The sequence below is a fragment of the Nelumbo nucifera genome, chromosome 6, assembly GCF_055504915.1.
Source record: "Nelumbo nucifera cultivar China Antique chromosome 6, China Antique-T2T, whole genome shotgun sequence".
Lineage (NCBI taxonomy): Eukaryota > Viridiplantae > Streptophyta > Magnoliopsida > Proteales > Nelumbonaceae > Nelumbo > Nelumbo nucifera.
In genome coordinates, this window is record NC_142654.1 from 22,730,651 (window position 1) to 22,754,268 (window position 23,618).

Here is a 23,618-nt window from a genome sequence, read left to right on the forward strand (position 1 = left end):
TATAGAGAATAGTTTTCTATTGTTATGTTTGAATAGAAGATGTCCCACACTCAACACACATTTTGAATAAAGAGGAAGTCAATTCAAACTCCTCTAGACAATCCACATTCGTTTCCCTATTCTTTAAGACATTATCCATTATGAAGAATCAAGATGCCATCAATGTTAAGTTGAAGCACTAAAGGTCCACTAAAAAACAAATGGTCAGATTTAAAACTAATGTTTCCTTTGCATATTTTCCATTTGGCTGAAGACATTTTTAATGCAGTTAGTCACCTCTTGTTCTGATGATCATGTGTCATCTCTCCCCCAGTGGAGATCCAGGTTCTTACCTGCAGAACTGCAGGTTGAATATTCCATGGAATGGCTGGTGCATCCCAGGTGAGTCCTTGTTGACAGCCAGATCGAAAAGAGAAAAAAAAAAGACATTTTTAATTCTATTCAATATTTTCAGGCCACCATAAATCGCATAGAAGTTACAAAGATCCACCTTGTTCACATATTTACTGATAAAAAAAATATGGTTGATATGTAATATTTTGCTTATGTTTGGTTTTCCTTCTTCATTCATTAGTATGAAATTTCTCATTAAATTATTATTCCAGTTTTGGTACCAGACGTGATAAATTTGCAATGAACTTTTTCCCTTAAAAACTTTCATTGTCAGGAAACCGGGACACTCTATACACATCATCAAAAAACTGTTATTGTAGATGCTGATGCTGGTAACAATAAAAGAAAGATCATAGCTTTTGTTGGAGGACTTGATTTATGTGATGGGCGATATGATACTCCAGAACATCCCATATTGAGGACATTACAAACAGTGCATAAAGATGACTACCATAATCCTACTTTCACGGTAACCATCCTGCCACGTTTTCTTCTATATTATAGCAATCTGTTAGTAGTTGGCATTCCTATTGCAATACTCTTTGTAACCCCATAATACTTCTGTGAGCTTCATGCATATTTATGGTTTTCCAATTTATATACCAGAAGATGGAAAGTGCTAAAGATCCATCTTGATTTCTTACATGTCAAAAACTGACGAAGGCAATATTGCCATTTGCCACCATCCTAGCAGCATAAAATTTTTTCTCTCGTTCTTCTATCCTGGGCTAACCATGGTTCAATGCCAAGGACATTCCTGGGAATCTAAGGCTTCTAATATTGTGCCATGTCCCAAAGAGATCTCTCTTACTGAATGCCAAGCCCTATTAAAGGAAAATTCACAAATGACAGCATGATCTGGTCAAGTAACCTCTTTTCCTCTCAATTGTCAATCCTACAACCTCTTCTGAACCTTAAATACTAGTTTACTGTCATGATGCTGCCATAATCTCAAGTCATCATGCCATGAAGAAGTTGATCTTGTAATCATTGAAGAAAACACTCCATGGTTTATCCCTTGCATCCACCTGAGGTGACATGACAATCTGAGGCTTGTAACCTGGCTCAGATTCCAAAACTTTTACCTACAATAACAAATTGTTCCAAAACAAAGGGAAATTTGCATACTTCCACTTAAATGTGCAGTTCTAACAATGGAAAATGTTATTAGAAAAACTTGGTAATGTGAACTTAGTAAACCATCACACCAAATCATCTGGTGAGGTTATTTATGTGTCTTTTCCTGTTTTTTTTTTTTTTTTGGTTTACTTATTTGTATTACTGAATAATAGGGTCCAGTTGTTGGTTGTCCAAGAGAACCATGGCATGATTTGCATTGTAAAATAGATGGTCCAGCAGCCTATGACATCCTCACTAACTTTGAAGAGCGTTGGCAGAAAGCAACAAAACCAGAGGGAATTAAAAGGTTTAAAAAGCCAGTTGATGATGCCTTGCTCAGAATAGAAAGAATTCCAGACATCATTGGGATGCTTGATGTTCCTTGCTTAAGTGAGACTGATCCAGAGAATTGGCATGTTCAGGTAAAAGTGGTCATTGGTTGACTCATAGTATTGAATTTTATGTATTTGATTTCATTTTTGAGACTTGGTATGCTTCTTCTGATTTTCAACTCTTAGGTTTTTCGTTCAATTGATTCAAATTCCGTGAAAGGTTTTCCCAAGGACCCAAAAGATGCTATAAATAAGGTGAGAGGAAGTAAATAGAGTTCATCTTCTTGTGATGGCTTCCTTCTAGCTATTCTGTTCTTATAGTTGATAACTACCATATTATATGCAACAGAACCTAGTATGTGGCAAGAATGTTCTGATTGACATGAGCATACACACAGCTTATATAAAGGCCATCCGAGCTGCCCAACATTTCATTTATATTGAGAATCAATACTTTCTTGGGTCGTCATATAATTGGGATTCATACAAAGAATTAGGTGAGGAACTATAATCTTCAAGATGGAAGAAAACTATTTTGCTCTTTGTGATGTGTCAAGCAAACATTTCCTCTCCTGCTGGATTTTTTAAAAGTTATCCCTTCAAAGATCCAATACTATCTGTTAAAATATCTCATCAAAAGAGGTAGGGATAAACCATTGAAAGTGTGGGCCTTACTGGTGATCTAGCTGTCTTTAGTAGTAAGAGCATTTTCTTATATCATTTTTGCTTGTATATTGATTGACTGATATTTAATGAGGTCTATATCACTGAAAACTTTTAATGGTAAGAAATAATAATTTATTGTGTGGCTTATCAGCATAAAGTAATTTCTGGTGTTAATATTCTGTTAATCCCCACAAAAAAGGAAACCTGATCATACTTTCAATATGCATCAAGAGAGAAAGTCCCTCTCGTCAAGCTTTAGTTTTGCTGTTTTGTTAATCCCCACATAAAAGTAACTTACATCAGGGAAGAAACTGTATTTCTGTAACTAAAGAAACTTCATAGGACTGCAGGAACCCTGTACAAATCACAAGCATTTCATTCATAGACCTGTACATATGAAAGCAACATGTATCAATGATGAAGTTCTTGTAATTGTTCGTGAAGAGTAGTTCTAAAGTTCTTTATGGTGGGATGGGAAAGGTAAATGATTAATCATTTATCTGTAGTGAAATATGATTAATATTGATCTAGATAGATACCCTGGTTCGATAATTCATAACAAGGGAGAGATTGAGGATGGCACCCATAAAATTTGAGCCGAATGGGAAAAATAGAGGAATGCATCTGGAATCTTATGTGGTAGGTGTGAGTACTACTTGTGAGCTCCGAGAAGCTCATGGCCAGCTCAAGAAAAAGGAGTCACCACCCATTTTTAGAGGACATGGGCCCTCATTTTAGCTTTAAGAAATCGATTTTATTTTCTTGATAGTGACTCGATTTTATCATTGGAGAAGCACTCAACTAGGAGATCTTGGGTCCAAATGGATTAGGAGAGGGAAGATGTTAGGCACCCCTCTCTCCAAGATGTTGTAAAAGCCCAATATGAGAGTTGTTTAGGCTTAATTTTCCAAGGATTAGCTTCAAGAAAAAAGAGGTAAAAACCCCAAAACCTTAGGAGAAGAGTCCAAACTTCCTCGGGACTTGGCCTAATTTGATGTTATGAGGAGTTGGGTATTGGTTTCCCCAAACCCCTCTCCTCTCTACCTCATTCTTCAAGCCTAAATAAAATATGGAATGAGCTAAAACAAGTTAAGAAACAGAAAAACAAGTTAAGAAACTTACTTCTTGGATGTAGCCTTGACTATTGATATCCATTAGCTAGTATAGGCTGAAGATGGCATTTGATAGAAGATTTGAACTTGCAAGATGCTTTCAATCAATTTTCTGAAAGAAATAGAAGAGGTGTTTGAACTATTTGATAGTCAATCAAAGTTGGAGAGTGTCTCTTAGCCTTTTTGGGGCAGATTAGAAGCTCAAGGGTTCAAGACTTGAGAGTTTTTTATGAGAAACAAAAATGAGGGTCCCTTTAATGGTGGTAAAATGCTTCGAGCTCCTATTTTGAGCTCGATTTGGGTACTTGTTTATAGAGAAAGGAAGGGAAATCAGGTCTGAAACTCGCCTAATCACAAGGCTTGGGTTTTAAGAGAGTTGAGAAAAGGTAAGAGATTTTCAAATGGAGAGGGTTTGCAGTCAACTTTCCTTAAGGGAGCAACATTTTTCCTCAATTTGGGGTTGACTTCAACTCCCCTTTTGGAGTGCAATAGGATGGTCTAGGTCATCTCCAATAGTGTTTGACACAGGTGTAATATCAATAGGAACTGAAACATCAATGGAAGCAAAAGGAATACCTGAGTCTATGTCAGCCAAACCTGGAATCTCATATGAGCCAATAAAAAGTGGTGTGGGTTCCTCTGTTGTGGAACCAACCCCCCTTTGTTTCCATAGGTGCTGATGTGGGCCATACACTACAGTAGGTAAAGGAGTTGGAATAGGAAGTGGTGTAGGTTGCTCATTTCCTCCCCAAAAACACTCCTCATGAAAAGCGCTACCCAAAACGAAAGGTGTGGACTCAAAGAAAGTGACATTCATGGTAGCAATGACTTCCTAACACCAGATCATAACAAAAATACCCCTTCTAATTTCTTGCATACCCAAGGAATATATACTTCTTTGCTTTAGGGTCTAATTTCAAGCGGTGAGTATCAAGGATATGGACAAAGCATACATATCCAAACACCCTCAAAGGAACATGAAACATCTCCCCTTTAGAACAAAGAAGGCTAAAAGGAATAGTGTATCCAAGAACACGAGAGGGTCCTATTAATCAAGAAGACTACCAAGAGAACTGCATCACCCCAAAAATGAACTGGAATCGTGGAGCTCAACATAATATTTCTTGCCACTTCCACAATATGTTTGTTCTTCCTTTCTGCTACATCATTTTTTTGTGGAGTATATGAACAACTGCCCTAATGAATTACTTTATGCTCTAATAAGTAGGATGTCAGGTCTTTTTCAAGATATTCCCTAGCATTATCTGATCTGAACACCTTGGCCCATACTCCAAACTGCATCAAAACCATTTGATGAAATTGTCACACCAAAGCATGTACCTCATCACGAGATCTTATCAAGTATACCCATGAACATCGAGAATAATCATCTACAAATAGGAAAAAATAACGATAGTCACCCATAGAAGGAACATGGGTATTATGATTCAGCCTGCCCTTGAATCCTGTTAGTCTGGTAACAGTCAAAGTAAAAGAAAGAGAGAAAGAGAGAGAAGAAGAAGAAAAAGAAGAGAAGAGAAGAAAGGGAGATAAAGATCTGGTTCGAACAAGAGAAAAAAGTCATCTATCCCATTCGACCACTTTTGTCTTCTATTTCCATACCTAACAATGTTCAAGAAGCTCTTAGTTCACCTGGATGGCGGCGGGAAATGGAGGAGGAACTTTCTGCTCTTCAACATACTCAAACGTGGGAACTTACTACTCACCCACTTGGGAAGCATGTTGTGGGCTGTAAATGGGTGTATACTGTGAAATACTTGCCAGATGGTATTGTGGAGCATCTGAAGGCCAGACTTGTTGCTAAAGGTTACTCACAGTTGTATGGTGTGGACTACATGGAGACATTCTCTCCGGTGGCTAAAATTGATTCCGTTCGTGTCCTAATTTCCTTGGCAGTTATGTATGATTGGCCTCTCCTTCAACTTGACATAAAGAATGCCTTCCTCCAGGGTGATCTAGTGGAGGAGGTATATATGGAGCAACCACCTGGGTTTGTTGCTCAAGGGGAGGGTGGTAAGGTGTGCAAGCTGAAGAAAGCAATTTATGGGTTAAAGCAATCTCCACGTGCTTGGTTTGGGAAGTTCAGCGAAGTGGTGAAGAGTTTTGGAATGAAGCAATGCCAGGTTGATCACTCAGTGTTCAGCTATGACTCAGAAGCTGGGAAGATTTTATTAGTGGTCTATGTGGATGATATTGTCATCACTGGTAGTGATAAATTGGGGATTGGCAAACTAAAGGTATTTCTATAAAATCATTTTCAAACAAAGGACCTTGGAACATTAAAGTATTTCTTGGGAATAGAGGTTGTCAGGTCAAAACAAGGTGTGAATCTGTGCCAAAGGAAATATGTCCTTGATCTATTGGAAGAAACAGGACTGTTAGGTGCAAAACCGGCTGAGACCCCTATGGAACCAAATGTTAAGTTGAGCAGTGATACAGGAGAAGTATTTGAAGATCCTAGAAGGTATAGATGACTAGTGGGAAAGCTGAACTATCTGATTATCACGAGACCCGACATCTCCTTTGCAGTCAGTGTGGTGAGCCAATTCATGCAGAACCCTCGTATACCTCACTGGGATGCAGTCCTTAGAATTGTGAGGTATCTGAAAGGAGCTCCAAGCCGTGGGCTATTGTATAAACCAGGAGGAAAACTTGAAGTAGTTCGGTATACAGATGCAGACTGGGCAGGCTCAGTGAGTGACAGAAGATCTACTACAGGCTATTGCACATTTATGGGAGGAAATCTTGTGACATGGAAGCGTAAAAAGCAGACGGTTGTAGCCAGAAGCAGTGCTGAAGCCGAATATAGGGCCATGGCTCACACTACCTGTGAATTAGTGTGGCTGAGGAATCTCCTACAAGAAATTGGGTTTCACATGGATAAACCTATGAAATTGTACTATGACAACCAAGTTGCACTCCCCCTCCAGCTTGAGGGGGAGTGTTAAGATGTGCCGAAAGCAGCAGTCAAAACATGGTCTGTGAAGTAGTTTGAAGGAACCGTTTATACTCATCACGCGGAACACTCACCATCTCCCTCCCAGAAGTAGATGTAGATGTGGGAGGTGTTCAGTCTGCCAGTTTACTGTCACTAATAGCAACCTCGCCTGCTACAGCATGATTAGCCCATTTAGAGGGAGGGCCATGTAGGTCATAACAGAAATTCACTGTGTGTCCATCCCTACCACAATGAGTACACTTCCTTGTAGAGTTATTTTTTCCTCTGCCACGGCCTCCCCCTGAGTCACGGCCACCCCGACCAATCATGGAATTTCCACGGCCCCCTCTGGAATGACCTCCCCCTCTTGTACTATGTCCACCACCTCTAGCTATCACAAGTGCTGATCTATCATACTGTGTGGGGTTCTCTGTCTGGCCCAAAGAAATTCTACGAAGTCTTGAGAATACTTCCTCAAGTGTAGGAAGAGTAGAGCTCAATAGCCCCCCAATATTTGAGCTCTAACTGGTTCATATTCCGACTTCAGCCCCACTAAAAATCTTGTAACATCTAGCTGCTCCCTTTGCTGTTGCTGAACTTGAATATCTGGAGTAAGGGGATGATAGACATTGAGTTCATTCCTTATATTCTTCATGCAGACATAGTACTCTTCTAGTGTTTTGGTTCCTTGTTGTAAATCAAAGTACTCCTGATACAGCTGATATACTCTTGTTGTGTTATCTTATCTAGAATATAGCTTCTTAGCATGCTCCCATATATCCTTAGCCATATCAAGGAACGTGAAGTTGGCACTGATTTTGGGTTCCATACTATTCCATAGCCAAGTCATGATTTGAGCATCTTCTTGTTCCCAATCATCAAACCCTGGAGAGTCAACCGGTGGCTTCTCATCTCTTACATGCTTTACTTTCTTCTTTGCCTTGAGAAAAACTTCCACTAATTTAGCCCATGGAACATAGTTCTCCTCATTTAGCTTAATTGAGGTCATTTATACCCCTAGGTAGTCGGAGGAAATTACTACACTAGGTTTCTGATCATTGTAGCCATCTCCTATTGCTGCCATTGTACTCTTTCACAGTTGTCTCTAACTTTACTTCTCAGCTACAAGCTGATTTATGTTGTTCACAGTTCGATATTTCAGCACCCATTGCAGCCTCTAAACACCACAGTGGAAGCACACACTTGTTCTTATTCACACTACTGCTGACTTCACACACTTACGTCCCACATAAGCATCAGTTTACCATTCACTAATCACAAGTAGAGGCCCTCTTACAACCACTCAAGCACCACAACACAGCCAAATCTGCTGCACCCAGTTCAGACTTGTTTAACACACTTAAGAGGGCATTACACAACCACAAGGAGTTCGGCAAGGTCACTGCATTCTACCTTACACCACTCGGCCACTTACAGCAGCCCTAACACCATTCAACAACTTACAGCAGCCCTACACCATTCGGCTATTGCACACACAGCCCTTCCTAGGGCAACAATGAACCTAGTTCTCTAGGTTCTACTCAATACTAACAGCTTCTTGTAGGGTTTCTACCCAGAAATATAAGTAACACTAGAAGAAGAGAGAACCGACCTTCCTTTGAGAATATCAATCAACCATTCACTGCTGAAGTCACTTTCCTTGTTGAAGAAGGTTATGCGCAGCAGAGAGACAAGCTGTAATGTTTCTGACCTAGGGCGAACCAGTTCTCTCCATCGACTGACCAGAAACGAAGGTGAAGAGTCATGAACAATGCTGAGGTGCTTTACCAACTGACTTAGGTCAGGAGCATGGCTCTGATACCATGTTTCGACTGCTGCTACAGTAGTCCGAACAGGAAGAAGAAGAAGAAGAAGAAGGGTCTGTCGAAAATCTGATGGATTAACCATTCAGTCGACCCCCTTAATCTATATTAGATTCTAATAATGTTTACAAAGACAGAAATTCCCTTAAGTGTGGGGCAGAGTAACTCTAATAACACTGCCACATAAGCAAGTTACTTAATAAACAGAAGAGGACTAAACTACCCCTATTCGGCACATCTTAACAGTTTTTATATTACTAATACTCTGGAAAAGACACACATGCCCCTACCTAAGTGAGGGACATAAGATCTAACATAACCTTACACATCATCAACTTAAACATAAGCATAAAGACAAAAATACCTCTACATAGTCGACATTAACACTCCCCCTCAAGCTGGTGAGTATATATCATATAATCCCAACTTGTTACATATGTAGTCCACTCTTCCCCGACTCAACCCTTTAGTAAACAAGTATGCCCACTGGTTTCCTGTGTTAACGTATGCAGTATCTATCACTCCACTCAGCACCTTCTCTCTCACAAAGTGACAGTCAACCTCTATGTGCTTGGTTCTCTCATGAAACACTGGATTAGAGGAAATATGGACAATAGCCTGATTGTCACAGTAGAGCTTCATTGGAGTGTCAACAGTGTATCCCATCTCCTGTAGAAGGTTCCTTAGCCACACTAATTCACAAGTAGTATGTGCCATATCTCTATATTCTGCCTCTGCACTACTTCTTGCCACAACAATCTGCTTCTGACTTTTCCATGTCACCATATTACCCCTAAGAAAAGCGCAATAGCCTGTAATAGATCTCCTATCAGATATAGAACCAGCCCAATCAGCATCAGTATATCTTTCTATTTCAAGTTTTCCACCACTTCTGTATATCAAACCACGACCAGGAGCCCCCTTTAAATACCTCACAATCCTTAGAACTGCATCCAAATGTGGAACCAGAGGTTTCTGCATGAACTGACTTACCACACTAACCGCAAATGAAATGCCTGGCCGAGTAATGGTTAGGTAGTTCAGTTTACCTACAAGCCGCTGGTATCTACCAGGGTCTTCAAATACTTCACCCATATCATTGCTCAACTTAGTGTTTGTTTCCATAGGTGTTTCAGCTGGTTTAGCACCTAACAAACTTGTTTCTTCAAGCATATCAAGAACATATTTCCTCTGACACAAGTTAATACCATGCTTAGACCTTGCTACTTCTATCCCCAAGAAATATGTTAGTTTACCAAGGTCCTTGGTCTAAAAATGCTCATGCAGAAAAGTTTTCAACCTATCAATTCCCACTTTATCATTTCCGGTAATAAGAATATCATCTACATACACCACCAATAGGATCTTTCCTGCTTGAGAGTCATGACTGATGACTGAATGATCAACTTGGCATTGTTTCATACCAAACTTCTTTACCACCTCATTGAACCTATCAAACCATGCTCGAGGAGATTGTTTAAGCCCATAAATGGCCTTCTTTAGTCGGCACACCTTACCATCCTCCCCCTAAGCAACAAACCCCGGTGGTTGCTCCATATAGACCTCCTCGAGTAGATCACCATGCAAGAAAACATTCTTGATATCAAGATGATAGAGGGGCCAATCATACATTGCAGCAGGAGAGATCACAACATGAACTGAACCAATCTTAGCAACTGGGGAGAAGGTCTCTGTGTAGTCAATACCATAGGTTTGGGAATACCCTTTGGCAACTAGTCCAGCTTTCAGCCACTCTACACTACCATCAGGTAAGTACTTAACAGCATAAACCCACTTATAACCGACAACCTACTTACCAGGAGGAAGAGTGGTGAGGTCCCATGTATGATTATGAGTTAGAGCTGAGAGTTCTTCTTCCATTGCACGGCGCCATCCTGGAGAGGCAAGGGCTTCCTGAACATCCTTAGGGACAACAACAGAGGATAACAGGGAGATAAATTGGCGATGGGAAGCAGAAAGGTGAGTGAGAGAAACATAATTAGAAGTAGGATGAAGGGTACAACTACGTTTATCTTTCCGCAAGGCAATGGAAAGATCAAGATCAGATATTTGGGTTGGGGCTGGTGTGGGGACTGTCGGATCTGTCGATGATGGTGGAGCTGGAGGAGGAGCTAGTGCATGTTGGCGATTTGTATACACTTGACGGATAAGTGGTTGTTCAACAGGTGTTGGCACCAGAGGCAAGGACTTGATCACAGCTGGAACAAGAGGAACGGAATCCACAATTGGAAGAGGAAAGGGAGGAGGTGATGAGGAAGAAGAAACATCACCAGACCCCAAGAAAAACGTAATAGACTCAAAGAAAGTAACATCAGCACACACAAAGGAACGTCGAGAGCTAGGACAATAACACTTATACCCTTTATGAGTCCGGGAATAGCCAAGGAAGATGCACTTAATGGATCGTGCATCTAACTTGTCCCTTCCTAGCCCTAGATTATGAACGAAGCAGACTCACCAAAAAACCCAAGGAGAAAGAGGAAACAGAGACAAGGTAGGAAACAAAGTGGTGAATGGAGAATGACCATCAAGGATAGACATGGGCATCCGGTTAATCAAGAAGCAAGAAGTAAGCACTGCATCACTCCAAAAAGGTTTGGGTACATTCATGTGGTGCATAAGGGATCGAGCTGTTTCCAAAAGATGACGATTCTTTCTCTCAGCCACCCCATTTTGTTGTGGGGTGTAGGTACATGAAGTCTGATGGATAATGCCATGTTGGTCCAAATATTCTTGAAATGATGTAGAGAAATATTCACGGCCATTATCAAAACGAAAAATTTTAATGTGGACACCTAATTGGTTGCGGATCTCAGCATAAAATTTTTGGAAAATGGCAAACAATTCACTCCTTTCTTTCATTAAATAAAGCCACGTTATCCTTGAATAATCATCAACAAAAATGACAAAATATTTATATCCATTGTATGACATTACTTTATAAGGACCCCAAACATCTTAATGAACCAAAGAAAAAGAACTCAACATACGGAACACGATGATGTTTCCCCAACTGACACGACTCACAATCCAAAACAGAAAGATGACTCAACGAAGGAACCAAAGACTTCAAAACTTTCAGTGAAGGATAACCAAATCGACAGTGCCACTAGAGAGGAGAAAGAGATGACTGGAGAGCTGTTGACGTACTTCCACCACCGTCAAGATAATACAATCCACCAGCTTCATGCCCTCCACCAATCTTCATCCCCGTCTTGAGATCCTGAAAAACACACGAAGAAGGGTAAAAAGTAATAGAGCAATTAAGAGACTTGGTCAACTTACTAATTGACATAAGGTTAAACGGAAATTTAGGCACATACAAAACTGAGGATAAGGGTAAGGAGTCCATGTTAACATTACCAACATCACAAATGGAGGATGTGGAGCCATTAGCAAGGATAACAAATTGTGATGTTGGGCAATGAGAGAGGGAAGAAAATACACCTAGAGTTCTAGTCATGTAATTGGAGGCTCCAGAGTCAATAATCCAGGGATTGGGTGTAGATGCCAGACAAACCATACCTGAGTGTGCAAGAGTGGTTGTGTTCTGCTGAGATGTGGCCTGGACAAACCTCTCATACTCATCATGGGGAACACTCATCATCTCCTTCCTGGGAACATCTATGGATGTAGGAGGCATCTGATCAGCTGAACGACTCTCCTGTTTGAAGCTACTATCACTAGTCATGGCATGATTGGCCCAAGTTGAAGCTGGACCATGCAAATCATAGCAATAATTAATGCTATGTCCATCCATACCACAATGTGTACACCTCCTCGGATCCGAACTACGTCCTCTACCATAGGCTCCCCCTGAATCTCGACCTTCAGTACGACCACCACCACGGTTATATGCAGGTCCATCACCACCACTCCGGCCATATACCGGTCCATTGCTACCACTACGGCCAAACTGAGCTCCCCGAGCTCCACCTCTAACAACACAGCCCCTTGATACTACAAAAGCTAATCTGTCAGAAACACTAGGGTTCTCGGTAGATCCAATAGAAATCCTCGTAAGTCGAGCAAACACCTCTTCTAAGGAAGGGAGAGCTGATCCTCCTACTATCTAAGCCTGCACTGGTTCATATTCAGACTTCAGCCCCACCAAAAATCGACTCACATCTAGTTGTTCTCTCTGCTATTGCTGAATTTTGACATCAGAAGTGAGGGGGTGATAAACATTCAACTCATTACAAATGTTTTTCATACTAGCATAGTACTCCTCAAGACTCTGATTACCCTGTTGTAGATTAAAGTATTCCTGAAACAGTTGATATACCCTAGTTGTATTGTCTTAACCTGAATACAACTTCTTAGCATGGTCCCACACTTCCTTACCAGTATCAAAAAACATGAAATTTACACTAATCTTGGGTTCCATATTGTTCCTTAACCTTGTGATAATCAGTGCATCTTCTTGTTCCCAATCATCATACTCATGAGAATCGGTGGATGGTTTTTCTTCCCTTATGTGTTTCACCTTCTTCTTTGCCTTAAGAAAGATTTCTACAGATTTAGCCCAAGGTACATAATTTTCTCCACTCAGTTTAATGGAGGTCATCTGAACATTCAGGTAGTCAGTAGGGACCATCACACTAGTCTTGCTATCATTGTTGTCTCCTGTTAGAATGCTCGAGTCAGGGGTATTTTGGTCATTCTGGTGTATCTTATTGAAAGTGAAATGTCTATTGTATCTGAGTTTAAGTTATGTGTCCCATCTTCTATGAGGGACAAAATCGTCTTTCTTGTAACTCAAGTTTTTCATGAATAAAAGTCAAGTGGGTTGGCTAGGAGAGGTACTTTTGTACATCCTCTCTTCTAGTCTGGCCGAACACTCTTCTCCTCTCCTTCTTCTTCTTTCTCTTTTCTTTCTTATTTCTTCTTCTCTACTTTGACCTAGAAACAACTAGGGTTTATTCACATGGTATCAGATCATTAAGGTCTGGTGTTCGTTTTCTTGCTGCTGTCTTCTTCCTGGGTTCGCCGCCAGCTTCACAGTAGGTTTCATCATCCTACAGCTGATCTGATTGAAGACTCGATAAAGGGCTGAAAAGGAATTGTCGTTTTGAGGACCCAGAGGTGAGAATGCCTCTGGCCGGTGCGGTGGTGGTCGTTGAAGTGGTATACTAGACCCTCTATTCAGTGTACGAAGAGGGCTGGTCGTATACAGGTATGGACACTGCTGTCGTGTGTTCAGAAATGGACTGTGAATGCTGATTTTTTTTGTGTGCTTCGAAAGTTAGTTGTTGTGGTGCTGGGTGAAACTGATACACATATCAGTCATGTTTTTTTTGTGTGTTTTCTTGCTCACATGTGTGCTGAAAGAAGAGTGGTAGACTGCTGATGTCCACGACAGCAGTGGTGTGGTGTTGATTGTGTTGTGGTGGCTGACATATCTATGTTTTTAAATGCTTAAAAGTGAACCCCTAGACCTGGTGTGTAATCAGTTCTGCGGTTTGCAGAACAAGTGTTCGATGAAATGACTGAGTAATTTCAGTAGTGGTGTGTTGGTGGTAAATGGTCCTGCAGTGTGCAGTCCAAGTGTTTGATGTGTTGACTGAATGATTTCAGCTTTAGAGTGTAGTGTGTAATGTGCAGTTGAAGAAAGTGGGTTGGTGGTATTGTAAGTGAGATAAGTCTTGTGACAAGTGTGAGATTGTGGTGTATATTCAGAGGAGACATAATTGAGATGGCTTCAACTGTGGTTGGGAATGACAACAAAACAGGCATCATGCTCTGTTCAGATTATCTAAGTGTTCAAATGACATCCATCAAGTTGAATGATGAGAACTATGTACCATGGGCAAAATCTATGGAGGTGTTCTTGAAGGCCAAGAGGAAAGTAAAACATGTGAGGGAGGAGAAACCTTCCTCTGATTCTCCTGGGTTCAGTGATTGGGAACAAGATGATGCACAGATAATGACATGGCTTTGGAACAGCATGGAACCAAAGATTAGTGTGAACTTCATGTTCCTAGATACAGCCAAAGAGATCTGGGATCATGCTAAAAAGTTGTACTCTGGACAAGACAATACAACTAGGGTATATCAGTTATACCAAGAGTACTTCAATTTGAAGCAAGGACGTCAATGCTTAGAAGAGTATTATGCAAGTTTGAGAAACATCCGCAATGAGCTAAATGTGTATCACCCTCTCACATCAGATGTCCAGATCCAACAACAGCAACGTGAACAGCTTGATGTGACTAGGTTTCTTGTGGGCTTGAAAGTTGAGTATGAGTCTGTCAGAGCACAGGGGGAGGCCGTGGAAAAGGAAGGGGTAATGCTCAGAGAGAATGTACACATTGTGGCTTAGAGGGACACACAGTTAACTTATGCTATGATTTGTCTGGTCCACCCAACACTTGGGCTAACCATGTTACATCTAAGAGTAGTAGCACAATTACTGAAAGCCAGCAAACTGCACCAACCCCCTCCACACCCACTTGTGCTTCCAGGCAGGAAATGGTGACTGTACCACGGGCAATATATGAGCAGTTCTTTCAAACAACTCAGCAGAACACAACTACACTTGCCCATTCAGGTATGACTTGTTTAGCTTCCAAAGCCTCACCCTGGATCATTGATTCTGGCGCCTCGGACCATATGTCTGGGACTCCTGATGTATTTTCTTCCCTTTCTCGCACCTCCACATCTCAGACAGTTACACTTGCTAATGGTTCTACATCTCCTATTTGTGGTGTTGGTGATGTTGATCTCTCCTCATTGTCTTTAGCATCTGTTTTATATGTTCCTAAGTTCCCTTTTAACCTTATGTTTGTTAGTAGATTAACCAAGTCCCTTAATTGTTCTGTAACCTTCTATCCTTCTTCTTGTGTGTTTCAGGATCTCAAGACAGGGACGAAGATTGGTGGAGGGCATGAAGCCGGTGGTTTGTATTACCTTGATGGTGGTGGCCCTCTAGTGGCTTTTCAGTCGTCTCTTACTCCTCTCCAATGGCACTGCAGACTTGGTCATCCCTCTCTCAAGGCTTTGAAGCTGCTAGTTCCTTCATTGAGTCATCTTTCATCATTAGATTGTGAGTCATGTCAGTTGGGAAAACATCATCGAGTCTCATTTAGTCCAAGAACTGATAGTCGTGTCTCAAGTCCTTTTGTTTTAGTTCATTCTGATGTATGGGGTCCAGTTAAAGTGGTGTCATACAATGGGTTTAAGTATTTTGTAATCTTTGTTGATGACTTTTCAAGGATGACATGGATCTATCTTATGAAAGACCGTAGTGAATTGTTCTCTATTTTTCAGAAATTTCATGCTGAAATACGCACTCAGTTTGGTGTTCATATGAAAATACTTCGCTCCGATAATGCCAAAGAATACATTTCCTCATCATTTCAGCAATACCTAGAACATCATTGAATAATTCATCAAACTTCTTGTGCCTACACCCCACAATAAAACGGTGTAGCTGAACGGAAAAATAGACATCTTCTTGAAACTGCTCGGTCCTTGATGATCAATATGCATGTCCCAAAACACTTTTGGAGTGATGCTGTTCTTACATCCTGTTTTTTGATAAATCGGATGCCCATGTCAATCCTTGGAAGTCAATCCCCTTTCTCCGTGTTGTTCCCCACTTTGTCTCCCTTTCCTCTCACCCCAAGAGTCTTTGGCTGTGTTTGTTTTGTTCAGCACTTGGGGCCTGGAGTAGACAAGCTAGATGCTCGGGCTACAAAGTGTATTTTTCTTGGCTACTCAAGGACTCAGAAAGGGTACAAGTGTTATAACCCCAAGTTTCATAAATCGTTTGTGTGCCCTGATGTCACCTTCTTTGAATCAGTTCCTTTTTTCTCCAATGTTAGGGTCTCTTCTTCTCCCTCTGTGGTTCCTCTTCCTGTTCCAGTTGTGGACCCCCTTCCCGTAGTTCCCACTCCTATTGCAGATGCACATCATATGCCGGTTACTACAGAGACGCCGCCAATTACTCAAGTGTATACTCACAGAAGTGCTTTGGCTTCTCCTCCACTTCAGCACCCGTCGACAGATCCTGCTACTGCCCCTTCTCCCTCAGATCTTCATCCCATTTCAGACTATGTTTCCACTGCTCACCTTTCTGCTTCCCATTGCAAGTTTATATCATTACTCTCATCGGTCCCCATTCCCAAGACTGTACAGGAAGCCCTTGCCTCTCCAGGGTGGCGGCAAGCCATGGAAGAAGAACTCTCTGCTCTACAACATAATCATACGTGGGAACTCACCACCCTTCCTCCTGGTAAGCACACTGTTGGGTGTAAATGGGTCTATACAGTGAAGCATCTTCCTGATGGCAGTGTGGAACGATTGAAGGCACGGTTAGTGGCCAAGGGCTATTCTCAGTTATATGGTGTGGACTATATGGAGACATTCTCTCCTGTGGCTAAAATTGGTTTAGTTCGGGTGTTGATCTCATTGGCTACTATGTATGATTGGTCTCTCCTACAACATGACATCAAAAATGCCTTCCTACATGGTGATCTTGTTGAGGAGGTGTATATGGAGCAACCACCAGGGTTTGTTGTTCAGGGTGAGGCTGGTAAGGTGTGCAGGCTCAAAAAGGCAATCTATGGACTGAAACAATCTCCTCGTGCATGGTTCGGCAGGTTCAGTGAAGTGGTGAAGACTTTTGGGATGAAACAGTGTCAGGTTGATCATTCTGTGTTTAGCTATAACTCGAAAGATGGAAACATCTTGCTAGTCGTGTATGTGGATGATATTGTCATAACTGGAAGTGACAGCAATGGAATTGACAGGCTAAAAAAATTCTTACAGGACCACTTCAATACGAAAGATCTGGGAAAGCTAAAGTATTTCTTAGGAATAGAAGTTGCGAGGTCAAAACAGGGGATCAACCTATGTCAGAGGAAATATGTTCTTGATCTACTTGAAGAAACAGGGTTGTTAGGTGCTAAACCAGCAGAGACTCCTATGGAACTCAATGCCAAGTTAAGTGTGGATGCAGGTGAAGAGTTTGATGATCCTGGAAGATACAGAAGGTTGGTGGGAAAGTTAAACTACCTGACCATTACCCGACCAGATATATCATTTGCTGTGAGTGTGGTGAGTCAGTTTTTGCAACATCCCCGGGTTCCTCACTGGGAAGCTGTTCTGAGAATTGTTAGGTACCTAAAGGGTGCTCCAGGTCGTGGTTTGTTATACCAAAAAGGAGGACCTCTTGAGATAGTAGGGAACACAGATGCTGATTGGGCTGACTCTATATCAGACAGGAGGTCAACCACAGGGTATTGTACCTTCCTGGGTGGCAATCTTGTAACTTGGAAGAGCAAGAAGCAAACAGTGGTGGCAAGAAGTAGTGCGGAAGCAGTGTACAGGGCTATGGCCCATACCACATGTGAACTAGTATGGTTGAAGAACCTACTACAGGAGATGGGTTTCTCAATTGACAAACCCATGAAACTATACTGTGATAACCAAGCTGCTGTTCACATTTCATCCAATCCTATCTTCCTTGAAAGAACTAAACATATTGAGGTGGATTGTCACTTTGTGGGAGAGAAAGTGATAAGTGGGGTAATAACTACATCTCATGTGAGCTCAGGAAATCAGTGGGCAGATATCTTCACAAAAGGATTGTCTCGGGGAAGAATAGATTACATTTGTAACAAGCTGGGACTATATGATATATACTCTCCAGCTTGAGGGGGAGTGTTAGAATGCTCGAGTCAGGGGTATTTTGGTCATTCTGGTGTATCTTATTGAAAGTGAAATGTCTATTGTATCTGAGTTTAAGTTACGTGTTCCATCTTCTATGAGGGACAAAATTGTCTTTCTTGTAACTCAAGTTTTTCATGAATAAAAGTCAAGTGAGTCGGCTAGGAGAGGTACTTTTGTACATCCTCTCTTCTAGTCTGGCCGAACACTCTTCTCCTCTCCTTCTTCTTCTTTCTCTTTTCTTTCTTATTTCTTCTTCTCTACTTTGACCTTGAAACAACTAGGGTTTATTCACATCTCCCATTGCTGAATTCGGCACACTGCACACTAGACCACACTGCACACTGAACACACTGGTTTCAGCACTTACTATTGCTGTAAATTGCACTCTTTACACCACAAACCCTTCCTCACGACTACCTGAAACTTCACCACACTGTTTGAGGACCACTCCCCCTTCGAATCATACTTAAAAATGCACAAACCCTAGCACACTACAATCTGAAATCCCACCATACAGTCTGGAACAGACTTATCGTTCGATTCACAACAAGAAATTGCATAGAAACCTCTTACCTAATCACCTGAGAATCAGACCGCACAAGGCACCCACTGCACCACACGAATCAGCCCTCTTCTCTTCATCGATTAGGGGTGGGTTTCTTACAAACCACAGAAACCAACCACGAACAGCACAACTGGAGGCATAGAAACCTCCAAGGGAAGAGGGCGATCACTCCTTTTCAGCCCTTTCCCTTATCTCCAACTGATGGCGAAGAACGCAAGAGAAAACCCTAGACTAGGTGCGCAAATTACAGAATTCTGGGCAGATCCGATTTGCTCAGTTTAGCTCTGATACCATATTATGATTTGGCCTGCCCTTGAATCCTGTTAGACTGATAACAGTCAAAGTAAAAGAAAGAGAGAAGAAGAAGAAGAAGAAGAAGAAGAAGAAGAAGAAGAGAAGAGAAGAAAGGGAGAGAAAGATCTGGTTCGAACAAGAGAAAAAAAGTCATCTCTCCCATTCGGCCTGATTTGTTTTTATATTACTAATACTCTGGAAAAGACACATTTGCCCCTACTTAAGTGAGGGACATAAGATCTAACATATCAGCAACTTAAACATAAGCATAATGACAAAAATACCCCTACATAGTCGACATTAACAATGGGTATGCTCCCCAAACATCAGTATGAACAATATCAAAAACTGAGCAACCACTTAGGGTTATAACCTATAGAAACACCCTCTTGAGGTGAACCACTAGAAACAACATTAGCCAAGCTCGAACTCATCCCAGAATATTGTGGCTGCTTCTTTTGGAAGGAATGAAAATTCTTCTACTTCCCAACAAGATCCTAACATGTTTCTTTAGTGTTTCTGTGTCTACCACAGTGAGTACATCTTAACTTGTCTTTATCAACTTCCTTAGTCTTCTTCATTTTTTATTTGCACCACCTCTTTTGGAAAAGATAGCAACTTGTTGCTCCCCCTCTGGAAGATTCATGGCTATCCTCATCTCCTCAGATTGAACCAATAAGTACACTTCTTGAAGTGATGGGAGTTCCTTGCTCCCTAAAACCTAAACTCGAATAGGCTCATAAGTCATAACTAGGGTTAAGACCTGTTAAGAAGGCAAAAACTCTCTACTTATTTACAAGCCTTTTGTACTCTCTTGCATCTGATTCATTCTTCCAGTCAACACTTTGGTAATGATCAAGTTCCCTTCACATGGAGGTAAGAGATGAATAGTAACTTGACAAACTTTTCTCTCCTTGTTTACAATTGGAGGACTCAACCTATAGTTGATAAATACAAGCATAGTGCCTTTTTCTCAGAAAAAGTAGCCTTAGCCTAGTCCCATATCTCCTTTGCGGTTTCAGCCCACATAAAATTCTTTCTCAGACTAGGGTGAATGGAAGTTATAAGCCAAGACATGATCAAATAATTTTCTTGAACCCACTTATCATGAGTTGCACCAGCCTCTTTGGGTTGAGGGATATCACCAGACAAGTATCCAAGCTTTCCTCTAGGCCCAACATACAGTTTAAAACTTTTGGACCACTCCAAATAATTCAGTCCATCAAGAATTGTAATAGCAACAGGGAAACCTCAGTTTTCAGCCCCTGGACTGACCATATTCTGACCTCCAGTGACTTCGGATATTTCTGAATCATTAGTTGACATTGTTTACACACAGTAATAACCCACAAGCAACTTGTACCAGGAAGAAAGGAACAGCACTAACAACCAAAGAAATCAGGTCTGTTTTCCAGTTTATAGTCCATTGTAATCAGCAAAAAATGCTCCAAACTCCTTTCACAAGAAGTAGGTAGCACAATAGAACACTTTTAAACACCAACAAGTCAGAAACAAGAGGAAAAAAAACTTTCAGCCAAAAAGGTTAAACACTTCTACAGCCTTGAAGTTCCAAGTAAAGAAAAGAACATCCGGCACAAAACACACACACACACAGTACATCTGAAGAAAACGCAGACCTGATATGAGAGATCCAAGAAACTAGGCTTACCACTCAGCCAATTGGACCTCAGACCACACAATCATGGAGAACACAGAGAGACACCTCTCCTCACACTGAAACCTCCATCACAGGATACAAGGGAGACACCCAAACAATGACCCTTACCCGATCAGTTCCTTCTCAGATCTGAAGTGTTACAAACCTCTCCAGAGAAAGCTGAGAGAGAAAAAGAGGAAGAAAGATCCACTCGAGCACCAATCTTCTGTCAAACCTTCTCAGATCTGAAGTGTTACAAACCTTTCCAGAGAAAGCTGAGAGAGAAAAAGAGGAAGAAAGATCCACCCGATACGCCCCATATCGGGCATATCGTATCGTATCTTTTGGGTCCCGATACACCTGTTTACAGGTGTTTCGGGACCCCACTATTTTCTAATGAAAAATATAGGTATTAAACTCCCCAAAAACCAAATTTTGAAAAAAAATAAAAACAAAATCATATTTCCGCGTGGTTCAAAGTACCAATACGCAGAGGCGTATTGAAACTTTGAACCCTTAACACAAATAAACACATAAACAGGCCCACTAACAGCTCAATAACAGCTCTAATAGCATTCCTGTAGAAGAGAACCATGTTAGGGCTTCTGTATTTCATTTTCATGATATGGACTTTAGGTTGAAAGTTTGATTTTGTTGGTTATCATCATCATCTAAACCTTGTTCCAATTATATTAGGTCAGCTACACGAATCCTGTTTCGCCATTTCATTATGTTCAGTGATATATCCATTGTTAATTTATGGGCACTTAATCATTTCTTATTACTACCACCCAAGTCCTTTGCTGGTGAAGAGACTAATTTTTATATTTGATGTTGATATACAAACTTTGTTTCTGAGAATTATTCTAAGAAGTATTATTGTTTTAGACTTTTAGCATGACCTTTGTTGCATTCAATGACACGTTTTGTGAGTATTGATTTCTCTCACTATTATCTTCTTGTGCAGTGCTCTTGAATATGACAAGAATTTGTTATTTATAACTAAATACTAATAATTTGATTGTTGAGCCTTATTTACTTGAATTAGAACTATACCTTTTATATGCAGGTGCTAACAATTTAATACCAATGGAAATTGCTTTAAAAATTGCTAACAAGATCAAGGCAAATGAGAGGTTTGCTGCCTATATAGTTATCCCAATGTGGCCTGAGGGTGTTCCAACAAGTATTGCCATGCAAAGAATTTTACTTTGGCAGGTAGGTTCCACTAAAAATGTTTCTTCTTTACTACTACATGTTAGACATCAGTATAAAAATCCACCAGAGATATGAAGTACATGCATATATAAACTCTGAGCATTATTGTTAATTGTATTGTTATATTTACTATATTTTATGTAGGAGTCTAATTCCTAGGACTAAGCCCTTCCAACAGATGCAACCTAGTATTCTGATGATGTGTGTGAAGGATCCCTTGTCTTAAGGAACCATTCAACCTAAAAGCTTAAGCTGTTAGGTGAGGTTCCTGAATATGCTTTTATTCTCTAAATGCCCCCTCGTGCAAAAACCTTTTGGGCTTAGAATCGTGGACAAGCTTAGGCCCACCTATACCTTGTACTGAGATTAAATAATTATAATGGGGTGATGAGGATCGAATACTAGACCATTTGGTCAAACAGGCTCTGATACCATCTTAAGGAACCATTCAACCTAAAAGCTTAAGATGTTAGGTGAGGTTCCTGAATATGTTTTTATTCTCTAACACACTTGGATCATTAATTACTCTGCTAACAGCATTTTCTGAGAACAGTCATGAAGTTGTATGATTAAATATCATAAAAGTCCTCTGATCAACTTATAACCATGTGAATACAGGGCCTTAATAGAAGATGTAGAATTAGGAGGATAATTAATACTGCACGGGGTGGCTCTTGGAGATGGCAGTCTGGTAGCATATGGCAAGTTTTAAATCAACAAATAAGACCTTTTCAAAGAAAGCTTCCAGTATCACCGGGCCCTTTTCCTACCCAATATGTTTTACATTTTAGAATATATAATATATAATATATATACATATACATATACATATATATATATATATATATATATATTCTGATAAGAAGTTTTATCTTGAAGTTCTCCATGGAACTTAGTCAGTATAGGATAGGCTAGGGAAAATGAAGCTAGGGATTTGATTCAAACTAGGGTCTGGAAATATGGCTAAGCTACATCAGGTTTTACATGGGGATGTTCTCCGATGTGTACAATTTATTTTTCAAAACAAAAAACAAGTCCCACGTTATCAAAAACATATTGAATTTGTCACTATGGCAGTCATTATTGTCTTGAAAAATGAAATCAGACACATTGTCAAACACCCCCATAGCATTTGGGATGTTTTTTGAGTTAAAGACTAAGGCTCCGTTTGGTTTGCGGGAATAGGGGTCTGGAATCAGAATCGGAATGGGCTATTCCAATCCCAACTGTTTGGTTGGATGGAACCGGAATCCCATTCCCATTCCTGCTGGAATGGCATTTCCCCATTTGAGGGAATGACCATTCCCTGCCCCTCCCTTGGGAATGAAATCCCATTCCTGCTGATTTTAATTTTCATTCCCATTCCTGTGTGAACCAAACAAACTATGAGAATGGCCATTCCAATTCCGATTCCAGAGGATTTCGATTCCGATTCCGATTCCAACTGCGAACCAAACGGACCCTAAGATTTATAGGGGTTGTTTTGATTATTATTTAGTTAAACAGGAAATTAGGATGAAAAACTGACTGTATGAAATGGAAAATTTGAGAAACCCTTAAATACAATACAAATCTAGAAAAAATATGGTTTTAAAAGGTTGTGGGTTAATGTGATAATTAGAGGATTGTATGCATCAGATGGATTTTTTTTATGATTTAATGGGTCTATTAGAGTTGATGATTCTGTTATGAGTAGTTTTAAATCTTAGATGGAAAGTAATATGAAAGCTGACATCTAATTGTTGGAAGGTGATTAGTGATTACCAGTTCAAGTATAGCAGCCC

The 23,618-nt window shown here is 40.6% G+C and overlaps 1 protein-coding gene across 3 annotated transcripts in view; it reads left to right on the forward strand.

The window, feature by feature from the left end:
* LOC104608338 (phospholipase D beta 1-like) overlaps window positions 1-23,618 on the forward strand; it is a 43,525-nt gene that overhangs the window by 17,502 nt on the left and 2,405 nt on the right. For 2 of the 3 annotated variants that reach the window (XM_010274289.3, XM_088890102.1), the window contains exons 4-8: window positions 668-862; window positions 1,686-1,934; window positions 2,031-2,099; window positions 2,194-2,341; window positions 21,686-21,834. In XM_010274289.3, coding sequence (XP_010272591.2) covers window positions 668-862; window positions 1,686-1,934; window positions 2,031-2,099; window positions 2,194-2,341; window positions 21,686-21,834 — 810 coding nt within the window. The remainder of the gene's footprint in view (window positions 1-667; window positions 863-1,685; window positions 1,935-2,030; window positions 2,100-2,193; window positions 2,342-21,685; window positions 21,835-23,618) is intronic. The other variant, XM_019199599.2, reaches the window with a different exon arrangement.